Raw genomic sequence first — 22,006 nt, 5'->3', positions numbered from 1 at the left:
GATGGCTATCACATGGTTATTTGACTTTCTTTGAGCTCCTACTCCTGGTGAAGCTCAGCCTGCTAGTTTTTTGTTTGTTTGGTTGGTTGGTTTTTTGCTTTTTGGGTCATACCCAGCAATGCTCAGGGGTTACTCCTGGCTCTGCATTCAGGAATTACTCCTGGCAGTGCTTGGGGGACCATATGGGATGCCGGGGATCGAACCCAGGTAGGCCGTGTGCAAGGCAAATGCCCTACCCGCTGTTCTATCGCTCCAGCCCCTCAGCTTGCTAGTTTTCAGGTGCCCATGTCCCATAGTCCTGAGACCCACTTGGACTATCCCTGTAGTGCTGGGCATTGAGCCCAGGGCCTGGTACGTGCCAGAGAAGCATTCTAGCCATCTGAGCTGTCTCCCTGGCCACTGTAGTTCTCATTTTAAACAAAAATAGTTCTAATGCAGTTATGTGCTCTGTTTCCAGTTAGAGATGTTTATGATTATTTCCGGGCTGTTCTGCAGCGTGATGAAAGAAGTGAACGTGCTTTTAAACTAACCAGAGATGCTATTGAGTTGAATGCAGCCAATTACACAGTGTGGTAAGTAATATATATCATTAATATTCCCTGTGGAAGCTTGCTGCTGGTTTTTTTCTTCAATGATAAATAAGATACAGGGGAAAAAAATATTCCCTCTGTTAAAATTTTGCGTTTTAGTTTGTATCTTTCATTTTCCTTACTGAGTAACCTTTATTTTTATCAGAATTATTATTCACTTACAGACTGAAAAGTGGAAAATAGTAATCTTTGTGGGGTGTTTTCTAGCAGAGCCCCCTTCTCCAGACGCAGGAGCTCTAGTTGCTTTTGTTGGGGTAACCTCAATATTCTAAATAATAGGCTTAATTTTTATAGTTTATCTCTCATCTTAGACTTAGACTCCATCATAGCTTCTAGTTAATTCAGAGTCAGTTGACACATGATTTCAATATATTTCCTCTTACACTATTGATGCTGTTGTGTCCCACTGGTGGCTCACACTTGAATCTGATCTAAATACACAGGTTGCAGCATTTATATTATCGTAGTGGTAGTTTTCTTTTTTTCGCTTTTTGGGTCACACCGGCGATGCTCAGGGGTTACTTCTGGCTCATGCACTCAGGAATTGCTCCTGGCGGTGCTCGGGAGACCATATGGGATGCTGGGAATTGAACCTGTGTCAGCCATGTTGACTGCGTGCAAGGCAAACGCCCTGCCCGCTGTGCTATCGCTCCAGCCCCTCTTTGTACAATGAGTATTTGCATCCTTGGCTCTAGAGATAGTACAGGATGTTAAGGCCTCTTTTCCCATGGCTCCCCTCATCTGGGCTTGACCCCTCGCACCACTTATGGCTCCCTGAGTGCTGCCAGGCAGACGCAGATGTTCGCCTCCCAGATTCTGTGCGCTTCAGGAAATGCATCATGACCGTGCATGAGCAGGTGAATCCTTCATCTTCTGTTTCTGCTTCCTTCATCATTCTGGGTGTTGCACATCTGATTTTAAATGCTTCCTTGTACATTTTCCTGTTTCTCTTTCTGAATTTATTCTTGTAGAGACCTTGAGTAGAAGAAACATAAAAACTTGTGAGAGAAATAATTTTTGAGATTTTATACATGTGAAAGTATTTAATTCTGCTCAGCTTTATTAACAGAATCTTGATTAAAATAACTTTTTTTCAGAATTTATAAACCTGGAGGGCTGGAGCGATAGCACAGCAGGTAGGGCGTTTGCCTTGCATGCATCCAACCCGGGTTTGATTCCAGCATCCCATATGGTCCCCGAATACCGCCAGGAGTAATTCCTGAGTACAGAGCCAGGAGTAACCCTTGTGCATAGCTGAGTATAACCCAAAAAGCAAACAAACAAAAAAAGAAACAGAATTTATAAACCTTTTTCTGTTTCTTTTTGCCTTTAATTGAGAAGACCCATAATTCGAATTAAATCTTTACTTTTGGGGCTGGAGTGATAGTACAGCAGGTAGAGTGTTTGCTTTGCACTCGGTTGGCCTGGATTCAATTTCTGACATCCCATATGGTCCCCCTTGCAGGGCCAGGAGTAACCCCTGAGCTGATAACTGGGTATGGCCCCCCCAAAAAAAACCCAAAAATCTGACAAAGCCTTTTCTTTTGATTGAGGGTTTAAAAAAAAAATTTTTTTTTTAAATACAGTATTTTCTCCTTCCTCTGTTCTCTCCTTTTGGAATACTCGAGTGCCAGGGGTTGGACCCAGAACCCCCAACATGCTGGTCCGGAGTTCTGCCACTGGCTCCCTCTCTGGTCCCAAGTGTTCTTGCTGATTAAATAGCTTCCTGGTGCTGAGCTCATGAATGTGCTATATTTTCATTTTTCTGCTTGTCTTTTGGTTGCTTTAATACAAATAATTTTTTGGCAATCCTTGACTCTCTTTGTATTTATATTGCAAGCAGAATAAAACCTGATTGGAGACACTTTTGCAGAACTTCTCTGGTAAAGGACTCCACTAGGACGTGAGCTCTTTGTGTGGATTCTTACCTCAGTATTTTTAGGTCTTCTTTCTTACATAGTTTATTTCTCCAAAGAGTTATCTGATTGTTTCCCTGAAAAATATACACTTAGCTGCTACACAGTTCTGGGGATCAAGGAGAGAAACATTGGGGAATGGAGTTCTCTCACAGTCTGTTCTTTAGTGCTTAAAATTCTTTGATTTTGTTCTTTCCTCTGCTTTCCACTGTACATGTATTCCTTTCAACTTCAGATTTTTCCAAGGAATAAAACCACTTGTCTTTTTACTGAGTCAGGAGATGCGCCCTCTCTGCTTAGGGTGGGAAGAGTCCTGGTTTCTCAGGACTTTTCCTGGACTTTATATTGTTTTCAGCCCCATTCTTGCCTCACAGTTTGGAGACTACTGGATGTCTCTTGGTTGCTGAAGCTTCCTCTCTGTGGGTAGTTTGATTTTAAGCACTTTCTGGTTTTTGTTTATTTTTACGTTCTCCTCTTCCTTCCCCGTTTGTGATGACCAGGGTTCACCTTGGCTGTGGTGCTCACCCATTTGTAGATACTCACCAGAGGCTGTGCACAGTAGTTGCAGGCCTTGCACAGGTGTGGTGCTGAAGGGCACACGGTCCCAAATGGTCAGGGCAAAGGGCTGAACTGGCTGTGCCGCCTTTCCTCAGCGGACCACCCAGACTCACACTGCTGGTTTCATGAGTTAATCCGCATATGTCAGCTTACCAGTCCCGTGTATGGACCTCTTCCCTGCTACTGTTTGGCCTTATGGACTTATGCCTTTTTTAAAGTGTTTAGCTCCATATTTTTAGAGTTTTTTTTCTCCCATTTTTGACGTAACATGGTTAGAAATGCTACTAATCATAGCTTCATGCTTACATTGTTCCAACCAACACCCTCCCCCCCCCCCACATGCACACACAGTGCCTGCTTCCCTCCCCAGTAAGCTCAGGCCTGTGCCTTTTGGCCACCTGTTTCTCCCTTACTCTGTATCTTTATTTACTTAATTTCCAAAAGCTTAAATATTTTCCCCTTTTCTTTTTGTGATAAATTTCTATTTTTAAAGCTATTTCTGTCTTCCTGATTTTTATGGAGATCTATTTTGTGACTCAGCATGTGGTCTGTCTTGTAGAATGTTCCAATGTGGACTGGAGAAGAATGTTTACTGACCTTTTGTGGGGGAAGTTCAGTACCCATATATTCTGTTAGGCCCATCTCTTCCTTGTCTTCCTTCAAGGCTGCAGTTTCCTTATTCTTTTTTTTTTTTTTTTGCTTTTTGGGTCACACCTGGCGATGCACAGGGGTTACTCCTGGCTCTGCACTCAGGAGTTACTCCTGGCGGTGCTCAGGGGACCATATGGGATGCTGGGAATCGAACCCGGGTTGGCCGCGTGCAAGGCAAACGCCCTACCCGCTGTGCTATCTCTTCAGCCCCCTCCTTATTCATTTTTGTCTGGTTGATCTGTCCCACGAAGAGAGAGGAATTTCAAAGTTCCTGGCACTATTGTATTGTCAGTATCTTCCTTCTGGTCTGTTAGCAATTGTCTTAAATATTTAGGTGGTGCATATGTTTAAGAGTTTGAATTCTTGGCGTATTGATCCCTTGCAGTGGACAGAAATGACCATTCCTGTCCCTGTAGCCTTTTATGTTTTGTTTCAGGGCCGGCACTCAACAGTTCTCAGGGCCTGTTCCTGGCTCTGTGCTCAGGGATTGTTCCTGGCAGGTTCTGGGGACCGTATAGGATGCTGGGATCAAACTCAGTTTAGCCCTGTTCAAGGCAGATCCTTAGTACTATCACTCTGGCCCCAGTTTGTAGTCTTGAAAATTTGAACTCTGTGTTGTGTGATGTAAGTATGGCCACCCAGCATTGTTGGTTTGTTTTGTTTTGGTTTTTTTGTTAAGTTTTTTTTAAGTTGTTCACAATAATTTGTTACATTTAATATTCCAACACCAATCCCACCACCATTATACATACCCACCACCATATTTCGAATGTTTCCACCCCAACCTCCAACCCCCAAACTCTGCCTCCAAAGCAGGACCTAATTATTTTTTATTGCCTATTATGAATAATTCACTAAAATTGATCCCAGTAGTTTCCTTAGAGGAAAGTGTGTGAAGATTGCGTTTTACCCTTACTCAACCTTGTTAAGGGAATTGTTTGCCTGTAAGATTGTTTTCCAGTCTTTGGCTTTTTATTTGTTTATTTTTTACTTTTTGGGTCATACCCAGCAATGCTCATACCCAGCAATGCTCAGGGGTTACTCCTGGCTCTGCACCAGCCTTTGACTTTGACTTTGAGCCTGTGTTTACTCGAATGTTCAGGTGTGTTTCTTGTAGGCAGTAGAGAGTTGGGATCAGTTTCTGATCCATCCTAACACTCTTTATACCTTGATTAGTGAGTTCAGCCAATAACACTGCGATATTGAGATGAAGGAATGTACTGCCACCATTTTGTGTAAGTTATGTATGTTTGTGAGTTTTGTCCTTTTAAGAGACTTCTTTAATGCTTCTTGCAAAACTGGTTTCAAGACTATGAACTCCCTAAGCTGTTGTTTTTCCACGAAGCTTTGTGTGTTTCTTTCGAGTCTGGATGCTAATCCAGCTGGATAGAGTATTCTTGGTGAGGTGTGCATTGCACTTTTCACTATGTCTGCCCATTCTCTTCTGGTATATCAAGTCTCACTTGATAGTTCTCTGAATCTTATGAGAGTCTCTCTGTAAGGTCTGTCTTTGATCTTGCTGCTTTCATTATTGTGTGTGTGTCGTTCTTTGGATTTTGTCGTTCTGATTATAACATGTCTTGGTGTGTTTTTATTTAGGTCTCTTTTTCCTGGAGCCCTCAGGACTCTTAAATCTGGGTGCATGCATTCCTTAGCTCCGGAAATGATTATCTGTGATTTGTTTGATTAGTGGTTCTTGGTTGAATTCACGTCTTCCTCAGGGATACCAGTGAGTTTTATATGGTTCCTCTTGAGCTCATCCCATAGACCTCTGATAGACATTTTATTTCTTTTCAGACTTTTTCCCCATCTAATGCTCTCTAGAGGTTTCTTACATCTCATCTTAGAACTCACTAATTGTTAGGTCTACTGCTGAGAACATCTGCTGAATTTTTTATTTTACCCACCTGATTGTCTTTTTTTTTTTCCCTTATTTCTGCTCTCATAGTTTCTTGTGCTTTGCTGACTACCTATACCATCATTTCTTTGAGCTCATTAAACATCTTCATCATGGTATTTGTGTAGTCATTATCTGAGGGGTTCCGGGCTGGTTGGTACTGGCAGAGATTTCTGTGCTAAGTATCTCCACTCGTTGAGCTGGTAGTTGTCTCGTGGCTTTGTGTGTGCAATACTCAGGATGAATCTTTCCAGTTCAGCGCAGCTGGGACAGTGGGCAGAGGGTCTGCAGTGTGGATGTGGGCATGGAGGTTGCTGGCACTTAGGGGGAAGGGAGGGAATCCACTGTTAGTTTCTAGAAGGCTCTGGATGTCAGCCAGAGGTTACCAGCATGTGAGAGGCTGAGTGAGCAGGCAGAGGCTCTGTGGTGGGCCTGTGGATGGCAGAGGTCCTTGTGCCATTTTTATTCCCTTATTTTCATCTTAGTGAGGTTTTAATAGGGAATGAAGAGAAATGTAAGTATTTAAACTACCATTTGAAGCTGAAGCAGTGTGGTATTGTTATTTCATATTACTAATATAGACGTCTGAAAAATTGTTGACTATACATAGCATATAGCACCTTAACTTTTTTTTTTTTAATTTTCTGAGCTTATTTGCATTTGTAAACTAAAAGTTTTTGGTGGAGTGACCTTCCAAGTGGTGCTCAGTGTCTGTGGGACCAGTACTGCTCTGGCCAAAGGACAGAGTAGGGGCGCTTCTGGGGCCTCACAGGGGTGTTTGGAAGGCCAAGTGGCATTGGGGGTCCAGCCTGGGGTGGTTCCGTGTGCTTGCGGCCAGAGAGACAGTGTGACAGGGAAGGTGCGTGTCTGGCCCGTGGCCAGTCTAGGTTCTGTCCTTGATACAACATAAGATCAGCCACACCCCACAGGAGTGATCCCGAGCACAGAACCAGGAGTCAGTTCTGAGCATCGCTGTGTGTGACCCAATCCCCTACCCACCAAAAGAATCTGCTTCCATGTTTATGTTCTCTGATGCCTAGGTTTCTTTAACTGTTATTTCCTCTGTTTAGCATTTTACTTGAAAGGATAATTTTTATTTAATTTTTTACATTTTTATTTATTTTGAGTTTCCACCACCCTCGGCTGACTTCTGAACTCAGGCTCTGTTGTGCCAGGAATCACTCCTGGTAGGGCAGGGTCAGAACCTGGGTCTGCACTTTCCCTTCTGTACTACCTCCCTGGTCCTGAGGATGATTTAAAGAGCAGCTTCTGGGCTGTTTGTTTCTTATTAAATACTGAGCTGGAAACTTTGAAGTGGGGAGCCAGAGGGAGTTCAGGTGCCAGTGTGTGTGCTTTGCCCACACCCTGCATGGTTCCCAGAGCACTGCCCAGTGTAGCCTCCAGCACCACCCCTGATAATTCTGGCATGGATGGGTGTATTCCAGAGAGCAAGCAGCTGTTGATGGGAAAGAGGTCTTGGATTAATCAGATTTTTAGGGAACAGCTTTGAGTAATTTGAGTCCACCTGTGAAGAAGTCAAAGAGAAACATGCTTCAATTACAAGTACCACTTAGGAGGTTGTGTGTAGTGGAATTGATTATATGAATGTATACAAGCTGGGACATACAGGGAAAGAAATGTCTCTAATTTTTGAGTTATAGAATACTAGAACCAGAGTGTATAAACTAAAAGTAATGTTTAGTTGAATCATGGAGAGTATCATGTTACGTGAAATAAGTCAGAAAGAGAGGGTCAGACATAGGAAGATTGCACTCATTTGTGGAGTATAAAGTAACAGAATGGGAGAATTGCACCCAAGGATAGTAGAAATAAGGACCAGGAGGATTGTTCCACGGCTTGGACGCCAGCCTCACATGCTGACGGAAAAAGGCAGCTTAGATAGAGAAGGGACCACCAAGTAAAGGATACTTGGAGGCTCCCTCAGAATGGGAGATATGTGCTGAAAGTAGACTATAGGACCGAACACCATGTCCACTTAATACCTATATTGCAAACCACAACACCCAAAAGGAGAGAACAAAAGGGAATCCGCCTGCCACAGAGGGGGTGGGGAGTTACGAGAGGGCTACTGGGAACACTGGTGGTGGAGAATGGGCACTGGTGCAGGGATGGGTACTCGATCATTGTATGACTGAAACGTAAGCACAAAAGTTTGTAAGAATGTAACTGTGCCTCACGGTAATACATTAAAAAATTTTTTTTTAATTTTATAAAAAAGTAATGTTTGATTTCTCATCTCAATGTTTGTTGCCATTTATCATTTTTACTTCAAAAGGCTTGCTTCTTCCTCAGAATTGTAGAGTTTGTGTTTGTAAATTGCTAAATTATTGGTTATATAGGCAATCGATATTCCCTCTATGGTAAGTTTGATGTATTTCTTTTCGGTGGATTGACATGCCTTTGGGTGCTTGCTGGTTGTTGCAGGCATTTTCGAAGAGTTCTTCTAAAGTCACTCCAAAAGGATCTACATGAGGAAATGAATTACATTACTGCAATAATTGAGGAGCAACCCAAAAACTATCAAGTTTGGTAAGATGAAAATGCGAAGAAATTGCATTTCTGTGCTAATGATAGTAGTTTTCAGTAGATAGTGGTATTATCTACTGGAGTTCATTTTTGTACTCTTACTCCTGTGTGCTGTGCCAGCTGTTAGCTGTAGCAGGGCTGTTAGGAGAGTTGGATGACATCATTTTATGTTCTGTGCTCAGAATGGTCCCTGATCCATAGTGAACACTTACTGTTAGCTACTATTCTTCATTTAAAATTCCAGAGTAAATATTCTGTACTGCTAGTCAGAAAATTTTATTTGTTTTTGGGGCACTCCTGGCAGGCTTGAGAGACCATAAGGGAAGCTGGGGATCAAACCCAGATTGCAAGAAAAGCACCTTGTCTGCTGTACTATTACTCTGGCCTGAGAAAAATATTTTTTCAATTAAAAAAAACTGGAAAATGTTTTTTATTTGTGTTTTAAATTATTTTCTTATATTTTTTTTGTTCTACAATATTTTTATTGATGGGCTGGAGCGATAGCACAGCGGTAGGGCGTTTGCCTTGCATGCAGCCAACATCGCCGACCCGAGTTCAATTCCTCCGCCCCTCTCAGAGAGCCCGGCAAGCTACCGAGAGTATCTTGCCCGCACTGCAGAGCCTGGCAAGCTACCCGTGACGTACTCGATATGCCAAACACAGTAACAACAAGTCTCACAATGCTACTGGGCCCGCTTGAGCAAATCGTTGAACAACGGGAGGACCGTGACCGTGACTGTAGTTTATATATGCCATTGTACCATTTAAATTGTACAATTCATTGGTTTTATTATGTCTATAAAACATGCAACTATCACTTAGTGAATTTTAGAACATTTTGACTAATACTTTTTGTAGTGTTACCAGGGATCAATCATACTAAAGGTCTTTACATGTGAAGCATGAGCTCTACCATTGGTCTGCATTTCTGAGCCCACAATAATATATTTTTATAAATATTTTAGGGAAAAAAACTGAAATAGCACCTAATAGAAAATATTTCAGAAGTATTTTTCTAGTTTAGAAAATGTTGTTGTTGTTGTTGTTGTTTGACAAATTTGAAACTTTTTACATTATTTGCCAGAATGGAAATGAGTTCAGTTTTGCCCACAGACTGCTGGAAGGAGCAGTTACTTACATGGTGACACTTTGAACTCCAGGAGAACTGGCAACCTCTTTGTGATTAGAGGCATGTTCCTTCACGGTGAAATAGTAATCACTGTGCTGTCTGGGGATGTTTCAGAAGTCTTCAATAGAATTTTGTGGATGTCAGGTTATTGTGCTTTTAGATTTTATTTGGGATATGCTTTTCTCGTTTGTTTGTTTGTTTGGGGGCTAGTGTGCTTGGGTTTGTACCAGTTTGGCAGATCAGATGAGGTGCTGGGGATCAAACCCTTGTGGGCCCCCACGCAAGGCACTCATCTACTGTCTTGTCTTTCAGACCCCTGCGATATAGCTTTTTCTTGTTGGCTTTGTTTTTGAGCCACACCCACCCAACGATGCTCAGGGGTTACTCCTGGCTCTGCACCAGGGACCATATGGTATGCTGGGTATCAAACCCAGGTCAGCTGCATTGAAGGCAAGTGCCCTACCTGCTATACGATCTCACCAGCCCCAAAACGCAACTTTTTTATGCTCTTTAGTATCTGATTTCAATTTTATGTAAAAATTACTTCTATGTTTTTTGGTTATTAGGGTTTTTTCTCCAGAACAGCCTAGAGGTAAAGTGTTTGGGGGGTATGGTGGGGAGTGGGGCAGCACTACACCCTCAGGGCCATGTGCTCCAGGATCACTCCTGGTGGCTCAGGGGGCCAGGTGTGATGAGGGGGTGAATCCCAGGTTTCCCACATGCAAGGCAAGCGTCTTGGTGCTCCAGCACTGAGGTGTTTGTTCTTGAGTGCCCATCCACATCACTGAATAAAACACATGACTGTGCTTTAATTCCTGAGTGTATTAACACAGAATCCATCTCCCTTCTTCCTTTAGGCATCATAGGCGTGTGCTAGTGGAGTGGCTAAAAGATCCATCCCAGGAGCTTGAATTTATTGCTGATATTCTAAATCAGGATGCAAAGAATTACCATGCCTGGCAACATCGACAGTGGGTTATTCAGGTATTGCCCTTCTTATTACGTTTTCCAGGGTTTTTAATGAATTTTCCTATTTAGTAGAGTAAATGGCTTCGTTTAGCAAGTGTGAGTGAGGAGAGACAGGAATTGCCATTTAATCAGGGAGAGAGATTGTGCCCAGCCTGCATGTCCATGTGTCCCTTAAGCCCTTTTAAACGAAATCAATTAAAAAAAATTGTAAATACACTTTTGTGGTGATTTAAAGCTCTTCCCTTGCACGTGGTCAACTTGGCCTCCTTCTCTGGCACCCTGTGTTCCCCTGAGCCTTCCAGGAAAGTACAGAGCCAGGCGAAAGCCCTGAGCACTCCCAGGAGTGATCCCTGAGTGCAGAGCCAGGAGTAAGCTCTGAGCACTGTCAGGTGTGGCCCAAAAGCAAAAGTGAAGGGTTGTGGGGCTGGAAAGAAATGCAGGGGTTAAAGTGTTTTCCCTGCATGGTTTAGCTCAGTCTCCGCACCACGCATAGCCCCTGAGCATGCCCCAGTGACCTTGAGTGCTACCAGGTGTGGCCTAGCCATTGTCCCCAACACATACCCCAAAACATCACTGAGAAAGTTAACCTGACTGATGTCTCCATATTGATTGACCTCTATAATCTGGAATATGTTGAGATCAGTAATTCACATTAAAGAAAAATAATACTTTCAATGCTTTCTAACTTGATTTTGTATCCTATCTGAAATTTGCAAACAGATTGAATAGAAAAAGTCGTTCTAGGGCCAGAGAGTTCCAGCAGGTAAAGCTCTTGCCACATGCAGCTACCTGGTTTTGGTCAGTGCCCTGCATGTAGCCCCAGGCAGTCAGGAGTGACCCCTGAGCACAGCCAGACATGGTCCAAAAATGAAAAGAAGGAAGAAAGTTTAAAAAAAAAATCGTTGTACATTTTAAATGTAATTATTATTTTACTTAACAGGGCCATATTATATATTATTATATATTAAGTTTTTTTGCATGTACAAACTTTGGAATTTTACAGTAACTATAAAGAACTTCATTTGTGCCTGCTTGTTAAAATTTTGCTCTAAATCCTGACTAGAAGAAAATAGTTATCACTCCCACTCTAGGCATTTTATATATTCAAAAGAACAATCCTAGCATTGTTTCAATGAAATTTTTTAGTGATTGCTGCTCTTTGCACTATTCATTATACCAAGAACATTTCAGCAAAAATATTTTTACTTAAAAATGGAAATATTCAAATTTGATGAAAGGGATACATTTTCCTAAATTTCTATTTAGTATATGAAATTCACTTTTTTACTTTTATCAAATAAAAAGTATAACTTCATTGGGTTTTTCAAAGCATTCCACAGCTTTTCAAATTTGTAAGTTTGATCATTCTATGAAATTGTTTTTGTTTCTCCTCTTAAAATTAAATGTTTAGGGACTGGAGCAGCAGGTAGGGCATTTGCATTGCACGCAGCTGACCCAGGTTCGATTCCCAGAATCCCGTATGGTCCCCTGAGCATTGCCAGGAGTGATTCCTGAGTGCAGAGCCAGTAATAACCCCTGTGCATCACCGGGTGTGACCCAAAAAGCAAAAAAATAATAATAATAATTAAATGTTTAAAAAAATTTTTTTTAATTAAAGCAGATTTTTGGGCAAGGAAGACAGCTCAGGTTAAAATACATATCTAACATGTACATGGGTGTTTGGACCTTGCACTGGGTGGTCACTGAGCAATCAGACTGTTTCCAGGACTGTTCTTATCATTTGTATACTTAATGCTTTACTCTCAAATCACATCAAATTTATATTCTGTATTTAGTCATTTTCTTACTGCTGAATTTTTTCCCCAAATACTATACATAATGCAAAAGTTATATTTTGTTTTTTAATTTGTAGAGTAGATCTTAGGTCAAATTATAAAAACATGTCTTTTGGTGTTTGAATTGTTTTCAGTACAGTGGTAGTGAATTCTTGGTCACATGTTTTTCAGGTGGTTACTATTGCCTGTGCTTTTTCTCTCTTCTCCTTTTCCTGAAATTGCAACCTTCTTACATACATGTGATGTTTAAGTCCACTAAACTTTTGCAAAGTTTTCTTTTTTATTGCTTTATAAACAGTGGAGCATTCTCATTTTATGCTTAATTATATGTTTTCTTCCAGGAATTTAAACTTTGGGACAATGAGCTACAATATGTAGAGCAACTTCTCAAAGAAGATGTGAGAAATAACTCAGTCTGGAACCAAAGATACTTCGTGATTTCTAACACCACTGGCTATAGTGACCGTGCTGTATTGGAGAGAGAAGTGCAGTGAGTGATAACCCTAACTTCCTCGTTGATTCGACCATTTTAAGGGAGTGAGTGCTGACTGTAATCCAGCACCACCGGGTATTTGCCTCATAAAAGCTGTTTGAGGGACCAGAGAGATAGTCCAGCAGGGAGGGCATTTGCTGTGCACGGCGCCAATCTGGGTTCTGTCTCTAGCGTCCCATATGGTACCCTGGCACTGCCAGAGCAATCCTCAAGGCTGGACCAGCACGGCCTCTGTCCCTGAGTTCTGGTCTGTTGGCTGACATCACTGGAGTGACCCATTACTCCCTTGTGTACCATTTGAGAAGCCAGAAAGAAAACCCCAAAACAGAACAGAATATTTGTGTATCAACTGTTGTCTCAGGCATTAAAAGGTAAAGGTAAAGGCCCTCCCGTTGATCGTCGATTTGCTCGAGCGGGCCCAGTAACGTCTCCATTGGAGACTTTGTTGTTACTGTGTCTGGCATATCGAATACTCTCGGTAGCTTGCCGGGCTCCGCTGTCTCAGGCATTAAGAATACAATAAAGAACAAAACTGCCCTTTATGGAACTAATTGGACAGAATACTTAGATGAAAACCATCATTGTAAAATGTGGATTTTTTTTCATTTCTCTTTGGTGAGGTTTTAATTCATTTAGAATTGTTGCTATTAGGACTTGAGGAGAAGTTCTGTTTCATGTTATTTGGATAACTCTAGTTTCAAACTGCCTAATATCCCCTGGAGGACGCAGTCACTTTCGTTGAAAGTTGCTGTAGCATGCAAAGAGCTCTTAGAGGGGTCGGAAATTTCTGGGATCAGGGATGTGTCTTAGCAGTACAGCAGTACAACTTCCTCTCACGTAAAACCCCAAGTTAGATCTCCAGCACCAGGGGGGAAAAGAATTTTCTGAATTGGCTTAAATTTCTAGTATTCTATCCATAAACGTTCATGGCTATGGGTGTTGTGTTTTGTGATTTAGTGATTTGTAATCTGGCAGACCCATGCTTTGCGTGTGGTGCTCTGCTTTCTCTGGAGTCCAGTCCTGGCCCTGTCATCTACCACCTGAGCCACATTCCTGGCCCCAGGGTCATGATTTTTCTAATTCTTTTTTTTTCTGATTAATAATTTTAATAATGAAGGTTGTTTTAGGGGCCAGAGAGATAGAACAGCTGGGAGGGCACGTTCCTTGCACGTGGCCGACCCAGGTTCAATCCTCGGCATCCCATATGGTCCCCCAGCACCTCCAGGAGTAACCCCTGAGTGTAGGGTCAGAAGTAATCCCTGAGTCTCATCACTGGGTGTGGCTCCCAAAACAAACAAAAGTTGTTTGGTGTCAGACTGATAGTCCAGCAGTAGGGGCACAGCTGACCCTGGTTTCATCCCACACAGTCTACTGGCCACCACCCAATAAATAATTCAAGTATTGCATTTTATTGCAATGTTTATTTCAATATTGCACATATATTTCTATTTACTATAACTTTATTAGGAATACTAGGCGGAGCGAGTGGGGTTTTTGCCTTGCACAAGACCAACATGGGTTCGATTCCTCTCTCCCTCTGGGAGAATCCGGCAAGCTTCTGAGAGTATCCCGCCCACATGGCAGAGCCTGGCAAGCTCCCTTTGGCGTATTCGATATGCCAGAAACAGTAACAACAAGTCTCACAATGGAGTGTTACTGGTGCCCGCTCGAGCAACTGAATGAACAATGGGAGGACAGTGCTACAGTGCTATTAGGAGTACTAGGAATAATACATTTATTTTTAAATTGAATATTAAGAGAGCAAAAGAGTACAGTGAGTAAGACACTTGCCTTGCATATTGCCAGCCCCAGTTCAGTGCCGTACACTGCATGTGATCCCCTGAGCACCTCCAGGAGCACACCCAGAAATAGATCATGGGCATTGCTCAGTGTGACCCAAAGTCCCCTCCCCAACCCCCCAGAAAATAATAAAGGCAAATGATTGGTTGCTAGATCATGAAAACTTACCATTGTGCTGCAATAACTAGTTTATAAAGAACCAAAGTTAAAATTTAATGTGAAAAATACAAAAGTAGAAAAAATGCAAACAACTAGTTGGTATACTAACCGCATTTTCAAAAAGAATCCATTCAGTATTCTGATAACCGTTCCTTCAAATGGAACAGTGCTGGAAATCCGACTCAGGACCTCACACGTCAGCACTAAGCCACGTGCCAGCCCCTTTAGCAAGTCAGCTGTCAAAGTAATCCTAAGCATTTCCTCCTACGATGATGGAAATGCAGATGTTTCGGATACAGCAAAAAATAATATGATGAATGTGTCTCAACAAATTTCCACCAAGTTTAAATGAAGAGCATTAGTACTTATTTTTAAAATCTTAGTGTATTAGAACATTTTATTAAAAATATACTACAGGGGCTGGAGTGATAGCACAGTGGGTAGGGTGTTTGCCTTGCATGCAGCTGACCTGGGTTCAATTCCCAGCATCCCATATGGTCCCCCGAGCACCGCAGGAGTAATTCCTGAGTGCATGAGCCAGGAATAACCCCTGAGCATCGCCGGGTGTGACCCAAAAAGAAAAAATATATATATATATGTATATATATTACAAACAGTATTGCAAACCACAGTGCCTAAAAGGAAAATAAGAGGGGAAAATAGAAAGGGAGAGAGAGAAAAAAGTATCTGCCATCAAGACGATCTGTGAGGTCAGGGAAGGAGGGGCTGGGCTGGAGGGAAACTGAGCACACGGTGGTGTGAAATGTGCACTGGTGAAGGGAGGGGTGTTGGAACACTGTAGTACTGACACCAATCATGAACAACTTAGTAACTATCTCACAGTGATTCAATTAAAAATAATTTTTAAAAGAAAGAGAAAATATGTTATGAAACCCAGAACATTACTCTGAAATTTGGTATAGTTTCTCTTCCAGAGTATGAGTTTTGTTCTTCTTTCTTCTAAATAGATAAAAAGATAATTCAGTTTGTGGAAAGCCAAAGGATTTTTTCTTTTCTAAACAAAATCTTAATTAGAAATGCACAAAACTAAAGATAGAGATGTTTTTCTATAAAAGTAGATGAAACGCCATCTGTGAAGTCAGGGGCCTAAGTTGGCACTTGGCCCTTCACGCCACACAAGGGCGGGGACCCCTGGTGTGATGCTCAGCACCACTGTCTCCAGGCATGTCAGGAGACATTCCTCATCACTGTCAGCAGTGGCCCCCAAATCCAGAGTTCCTGGTTTGATGCAGGAACCGCGGTTTTACTTCCCAGTATCCCATGGCCCCATTAGCATAACTTTGAGTGACCGCAGAGTACAGAACCAGGAGTAGCCCCCGAGTAGCTGTGGTTTAAAAACAAATCAGCCAGATTTTTTGTAGTTGATTTTCATCTAAACTGCTGATAAACTGTATAAATGAAATATGCCAAAAGTAAACATAAATGACTTAAAATTTATGTCAACTCCTTAATCCTAAGTTTTTGTTACAACTCTTCTACTAACTAAACTGTGATTCATGTTTGTTTTAACTACCTGGTCCCAGGATTAGGAGTGTTGAACAAGCAAGAGTTTGGAAAAATGCATTCTCTCATCCTTCCAAGGCAGATTACTCATTGGCCTTATATTATCACATAGAAACAATCAGCAAAAAGCTAAAACAGGATTTTTATGCTTAAAATTGTATTATCCTTTAAGGAAGATAAAAAGAAAAAGTAGGTAAAAATAATACTTAAGGAGCTGGAGAGATAGTACATTGTGTAAGGCACTTGCCTTGGATGCACCTAACCCGGGCTCAATCCCCAGCATCCTATCTGGTGTTGCCAAGCAGTACCAGGAGTGATTCCTGAGTGCAGAGCCAGGAGTAACCCCTGGGCACACCTGGGTGTGACCCAAAAACAAACAAATGATAGTAATACTTAGTTATATGGTTATGTATAGATTATTTTTTCTAAACTTTTTTTAAATTTATTTTAAAAGAATACAGTGATGGGCAGGGGAGAACACACTGAATTATACCATGTAAAACATCAGAGTTTTTTGTTCAGTTTTTGGGACCACACCTAGCAGTGCTCAGGGTTTACTCCTATCTCTGTACTCGGGGATCAATCTTGGTGGGTCTCGGGGAACCATATATTGTGCAGGGATCAAACCTGGTTGGTTACATACAAGGCAAGTGCCCTACCTGCTGTAATTATCCCTTCACCCCTAAAACATGAAAATACCTTACTCTCCTTCTTTCCATATCCCATTCTGTAGAGTGAGGTGCAAATATTTTTGCATAGTGTCTTTTGCAATCAAATTACATTCCCTTTTTCACTGAATCCATCTTGACCATGTTTTTCTTATTATCATAACCTTAGGATTTGAAATTAGGCAGCCTGATCTCAAAAATCATCAAAATTGATCATGCTTGGGGTGGGGGGGGATGCTGGGACCCATGGTGATGGATGACGGGCACTGGTGGAGGGATGGGCACTTGATCATTGTATAACTGAACTGAAACCCAAGCACAAAACTTGTAAGTCTATAACTGTACCTCATGGTGTTTCACTAATAAAAAAAAAAAAAGATCATTCAGAGGGTACGGTGCTTGCCTCACATGCACTCACTGTTTTGTGATCTCCATCACACTTGGTTCCCTGAGCATCTCCAGCCGTCATCCCCGATCTGGGATGGGGCGGGGGGGAGGCATGAAAGAAAATACCATATTAAAGCTTGCAGGAATGTGGTTTTACAAATAATTGAAAATATTAATTTGTGGGGCTGGAGTGATAGCACAGCGGGTAGGGCGTTTGCCTTGCACACGGCCAACCCGGGTTCAATTTCCAGCATCCCATATGGTCCCCCTGAGCACCACCAGGAGTAATACCTGAGTGCATGAACCAGGAGTAACCCCTGTGCATCGCCGGGTGTGACCCAAAAAGCAAAAAAATAAGTCATAATATAATATGAAATAGTCACATAATTAGTCACATGATACTGAATGAGTATATTATTGATCTCTGAGGAGAATGGATGTCATTGTTATCTTTCACTGGTAACATAATTGCCATGGTAACATCACTGCAGTTAAAAAAAAACTAGATCACCTAGCTTTACTCGGTTTTTTGTTCATTTGAGCAAGTATGTCATGAAACAGTTCTGCTAAATACTTTGGAATTTTTTGTAATTGGATGTGAATTTAATGATGTAGCTATAGGAAGGGTAAGTAGGGAGTATCCATTTTGATGGGGAATCTTGTCAGAATTTGCTAGTAATTTTGTCTAATAATTTTATATGTGTTTTTTTTTAATTCTTTATATTTGCATGTTTTTTCATAGTTCCTAAGATTGTATAATTCTTTTTCAGTGACTTGGAATTTGTCAGGTATAAGTAGGACTTAGGTTTTATTTTTCCTTTGCTTTACCAAAGGAGTCTCCTCATTGTAGGGGCCAGAGGGCATTTATTTGCTATGCACACAGCCGACCCGGGTAAGGACCACATCCCATATGGCCCCCTGAGCACTAACAGGAGTGATTCCTGAGTATCCTAGATGTGGCCCCAATATAGCAACAACAAAAAAAGAATTTTTTTTTTTCTTTTTGGGTCACACCCAGCGATGCTCAAGGATTACTCCTGACTCTACACTCAGAAATTACTCCTGGCGGTGGTCAGGGAACCATATGGGATGTGGGGGATTGGGCTGAGTCAGCGCGTGCAAGGCAGATGCCCTCCCTGCTATACTAGTGCTCCAGCTAAAATTGCCTATTTTATGATGAAGTATGCCTTTAAGATTATTTCACTACAACTGGAGAGAAGAACCATTAAGATTTGACAAATGCAGACCCAAAGGATTCTCTGTGTCAGTTATAACTTAAAAAAATACCAAAGCCCTCTAGTAGAGAAATGAAAGCACATGTCCAAGTTGTATCACAATCTTCTTATAATTGTTTCTGATTAACTGCACTGCTCTCTTTAGAATTACACACACGTTTGGTCTTTGTCTCACAGGTACACTCTGGAAATGATCAAACTAGTACCACATAATGAAAGTGCATGGAACTATTTGAAAGGGTAAAGTTGTTTTTTGCTTGTTTTCTGTTAAAAAATCGGCCTGGTTATATGCATCATGGAGTATGTTCCATAATTGGATTTCAAAAAGATATATGTTAAAGTGTTTCCCTTTTTGCTGGATTTGGATTTAAGGTCAGAAGAGCCAGCGCTATTGTAAACATGTCCCAGCTCGTCAGTAAGAAATGGGTTTCCTGGGGTAGGAGCAATAGCACAGCAGGTAGGGCACTTACCTTGCACACGGCCGACCTGGGTTTGATTCCCAGCATCCCATATGGTCCCCTGAGCACCGCCAGGAGTAATTCCTGTGCATCGCTGGGTGTGACCCCCCCCAAAAAAGGCAGGGTGGGGCAGGTATGGAGACCTGAGAACACTGGTGGAGGGACGGAGTTGGGACGTTGAAAACTAGTATTAACTGCCTGTAAATCTGTCTAAAATAGAAATACTTTTAAATTTTTAATTTAAAAAATCAGAAAAGTGTTTATATTAGCACCCAGTCACCGTGCTGTCTCTCCTCTTAAGCGCATGCCAGCAGTGTCATGACAGTCTGGGTAAACAGTGATGCGTCTGTATTTTACTCATAATCCTCACTTCACACTCTCCCCACGTGGACACTGACAGAAGCTGACTCCTGTGTGACGTCAGAAGCTCCACAGCACAAAGCAAAGTCCAGTCACTGGGGGGTGGGCCCGAGCCATAGTCGGGGGGAGGGCACTCACCCCAAAACCCCTCATGGTCTCCTGAGCCTTACCAGTAATAAGCTCTGAGCACCGCTGGGCGCGACCCAAAGAAGTAAACACATTTGGAAATGTGTCAGGTTTGGGGTCTGTGATATCTGGCCTGCATAAAAGGGTAAGGAACTATTTTAAGACGTCTCCTGTTTTTCTTCTCTTTAATTTTAAAAAGAGGTTAATTTTTTTGCTTTAACTTTACAAACTATGCAGTTTGAACTATGCAATGCTTCGTTATCTTTTTACTTATTTTAATACACTTTTAGATGTATGTGATAAAATGCTTACGTAATTGAAATTTTCATTCCATCTGCTTTCAGAGCAACTCTCTTTCCATGCTTATGCTGTAGAGGTTACATTTTCTTGATTTTCGTTTCAGATTAGTTTTTTGGGTTTTTTTAAATTTTTTTGTTGTTGTTTTTTAGGATTTTGCAGGATCTTGGTCTTTCCAAATATCCCAATTTATTAAATCAGCTACTTGATTTACAACCAAGTCACAGTTCCCCCTACTTAATTGCCTTTCTTGTGGATATCTATGAAGACATGCTAGAAAACCAATGTGACAACAAGGAGGACGTTCTTAATAAAGCCCTAGAGGTAAGCACTGATGGGACTTGGTGCTTTTCTGTCTGCTATATCAGAATTAGGCCTGCTCAGAGCCAGCAATTCATTCTTCCTTCCCACACAGTGAATTGGGAGCCCACTGCATATTGCCCAGAAGGCCAGGTACCTCTGAACAGCTTTGCTAGAAGGGAAAGGCTGTATTGCAGTCCTGAATCTAGGAAGGAAGATGCTGTGCTCACATCTGTGTAACTATCCTCACTGTTTTGGAGAGTATTTATACAGATTGATGGAGGGGCTTGAAGCTTCTATTGCTTGAAAAACAGGAGATGGGGCTGGAGAAATAGTGCAGTGGGGAGGGCATTTGCTTAGACCCAGATGACCTGGGTTTGATCCCTGGTATCCCATATAGTCCCCTGAGCACCTCCAGCGGTGGCCCAAAAACCAAGGAAAAAAGAAAAGAAAAACAGGAGTTGGATTTATGGTTTAGCAGAATGGAGGCCGGGGGGATCTTGACACGATCTATTTGCTTGAATGTTGATATTTTCTCTGCATTCCCCTAAACTCTCAGTGACAGGTCTTAGATGCTTCATTGGCCCCTTAAAGGTGAAAAGCAGGAAGGAAAGTTGGTAAAAGATTGGTTGAGTGAATTTCTGCTGATCCTTCTTTCCTGGAGAAGGTGGAACATAAGGCTGCAGAGATGACTAAGAAGTGCCCACGCATGTGCTTTGTTTACAGGAGCCCCAGGGTTCATCCTGGAACCTAAAATTCCCTGAGCTGAGAGCAGGTTGGCCCTCCCCAGGAACTGAATGGTGTACCGTTCAGAGAACAAGCAGAGAGGGTGTGCCATGGTCATCACTTCTGCAGAGCACTTCCTGCAAACATTGTGACAGAGTTAGCATTGATTTATGAATGTTCCATAGCCTTCTCTGTCTTTTAAGGTCCACTGCCTCAAGGCTCACCAGAGAGGACGGATAAGACACTTGCCTTGCATTCACCCACTCACATTTGCTCTCTACATCTCCTGAGCACCACCAGCATTGATCCCTGAACACAGCTAGATGTGGCCCAGAAGATTAAAAAGCAAAACAGTAATTGCCTTCAAGGGTTACCAGAAGCCAATGCCAGGGCTCTTGCAGCTGTTAAGGGCAATACCTGCATCACTAGTAAACACAGTATCTGACTATAGTAGCATATTTCAGTTGGACATAATCTCAGTTAAAGTGTATTGGACGCAAAGGATTTACCCATTTCAGTGACATATTTTCTTCAATGAGTTTTTTGTTTTTGTTTTTCACTTTTAGTTATGTGAAATTCTAGCAAAAGAAAAGGATACTATAAGAAAGGAATATTGGAGATATATTGGAAGATCTCTTCAAAGCAAACACAGCACAGAAAACGAACCTCCAGCAAATGTTCAGCAATAACACCATCCAGAAGAATTTGATGGATGCTTTTATTTTTTTAAAAGACTCTAAAGCAAGAGTTTAAAACTAGGGTGGTCACTCCCTTTGTGGTATAAAACATGAATCACAAAGGTAATTGCTTTCTAACAAGAACTAAGTTATGTTCCTTGGGTGCTGCTGCTGTTCAGACTAGTTCTAAGTAATTCAGTTTTTCAAAGCAATGTAGTTCAGGGGAGTGGGACCATGAGGGAGGGAGAAAATCAGAAAGTCCATAAAGATCACTGTAGTCTTACAAACATTTATTCTAATTTCTTAGCATCACCTTCTCCCCAGATGGTCCGTGCATTAGGGCTTAAGCAGTGATTGAAGGTAATGTGTATGGGTGGAGATCCTTTGATTCTGGGTTAAGCAAGCAGGAAATGACTTTTGATACATTAGAGCTGCTTTGCCGCACTCACAGTATCTTGCTACCACTGTAACCAACTAATGCCAAAAGAATGATTTTGTAATAAAATTATAAGATGTATCTTAAACATGGTCAGAGTCTTCTTTTTTGAAATAGCATTTAACTTTGTATAAATAGCATTGTTTCATCTTAGAAAAGCAATTGAGGAAGAAAATCACTTGAATCACTTGTCATCCACTTGCTCATCGATTAGCTCGAGCAGACGCCAGTAATGTCTCCATTCGTCCCTGTCAAATGCTAGTGTAGCTTAATGGCATCTGCTCACTCCAGGAACACAAAGAGCTTC

The 22,006-nt window shown here is 41.7% G+C and overlaps 1 protein-coding gene across 1 annotated transcript in view; it reads left to right on the top strand.

Moving 5' to 3' along the window:
- FNTA (farnesyltransferase, CAAX box, alpha) overlaps positions 1–21,781 on the top strand; it is a 35,057-nt gene extending 13,276 nt beyond the window's left edge. The window contains exons 3-9 of the mRNA XM_056116870.1: positions 458–572; positions 8,058–8,162; positions 10,146–10,272; positions 12,395–12,543; positions 18,497–18,559; positions 19,713–19,884; positions 21,153–21,781. Of these exons, the coding sequence (XP_055972845.1) occupies positions 458–572; positions 8,058–8,162; positions 10,146–10,272; positions 12,395–12,543; positions 18,497–18,559; positions 19,713–19,884; positions 21,153–21,275 (854 nt within the window). The 3' untranslated portion in view covers positions 21,276–21,781. The remainder of the gene's footprint in view (positions 1–457; positions 573–8,057; positions 8,163–10,145; positions 10,273–12,394; positions 12,544–18,496; positions 18,560–19,712; positions 19,885–21,152) is intronic.
- The last annotated feature ends 225 nt before the right edge of the window (positions 21,782–22,006 follow it).

The sequence above is a fragment of the Sorex fumeus genome, unplaced genomic scaffold (genome assembly GCF_029834395.1).
Source record: "Sorex fumeus unplaced genomic scaffold, SorFum_2.1 ptg000033l, whole genome shotgun sequence".
In the NCBI taxonomy this organism is placed as follows: Eukaryota; Metazoa; Chordata; class Mammalia; order Eulipotyphla; family Soricidae; genus Sorex; species Sorex fumeus.
Note: the sequence above shows the minus strand (reverse complement) of the source record. Positions and strands in the feature narration are given on the sequence as shown.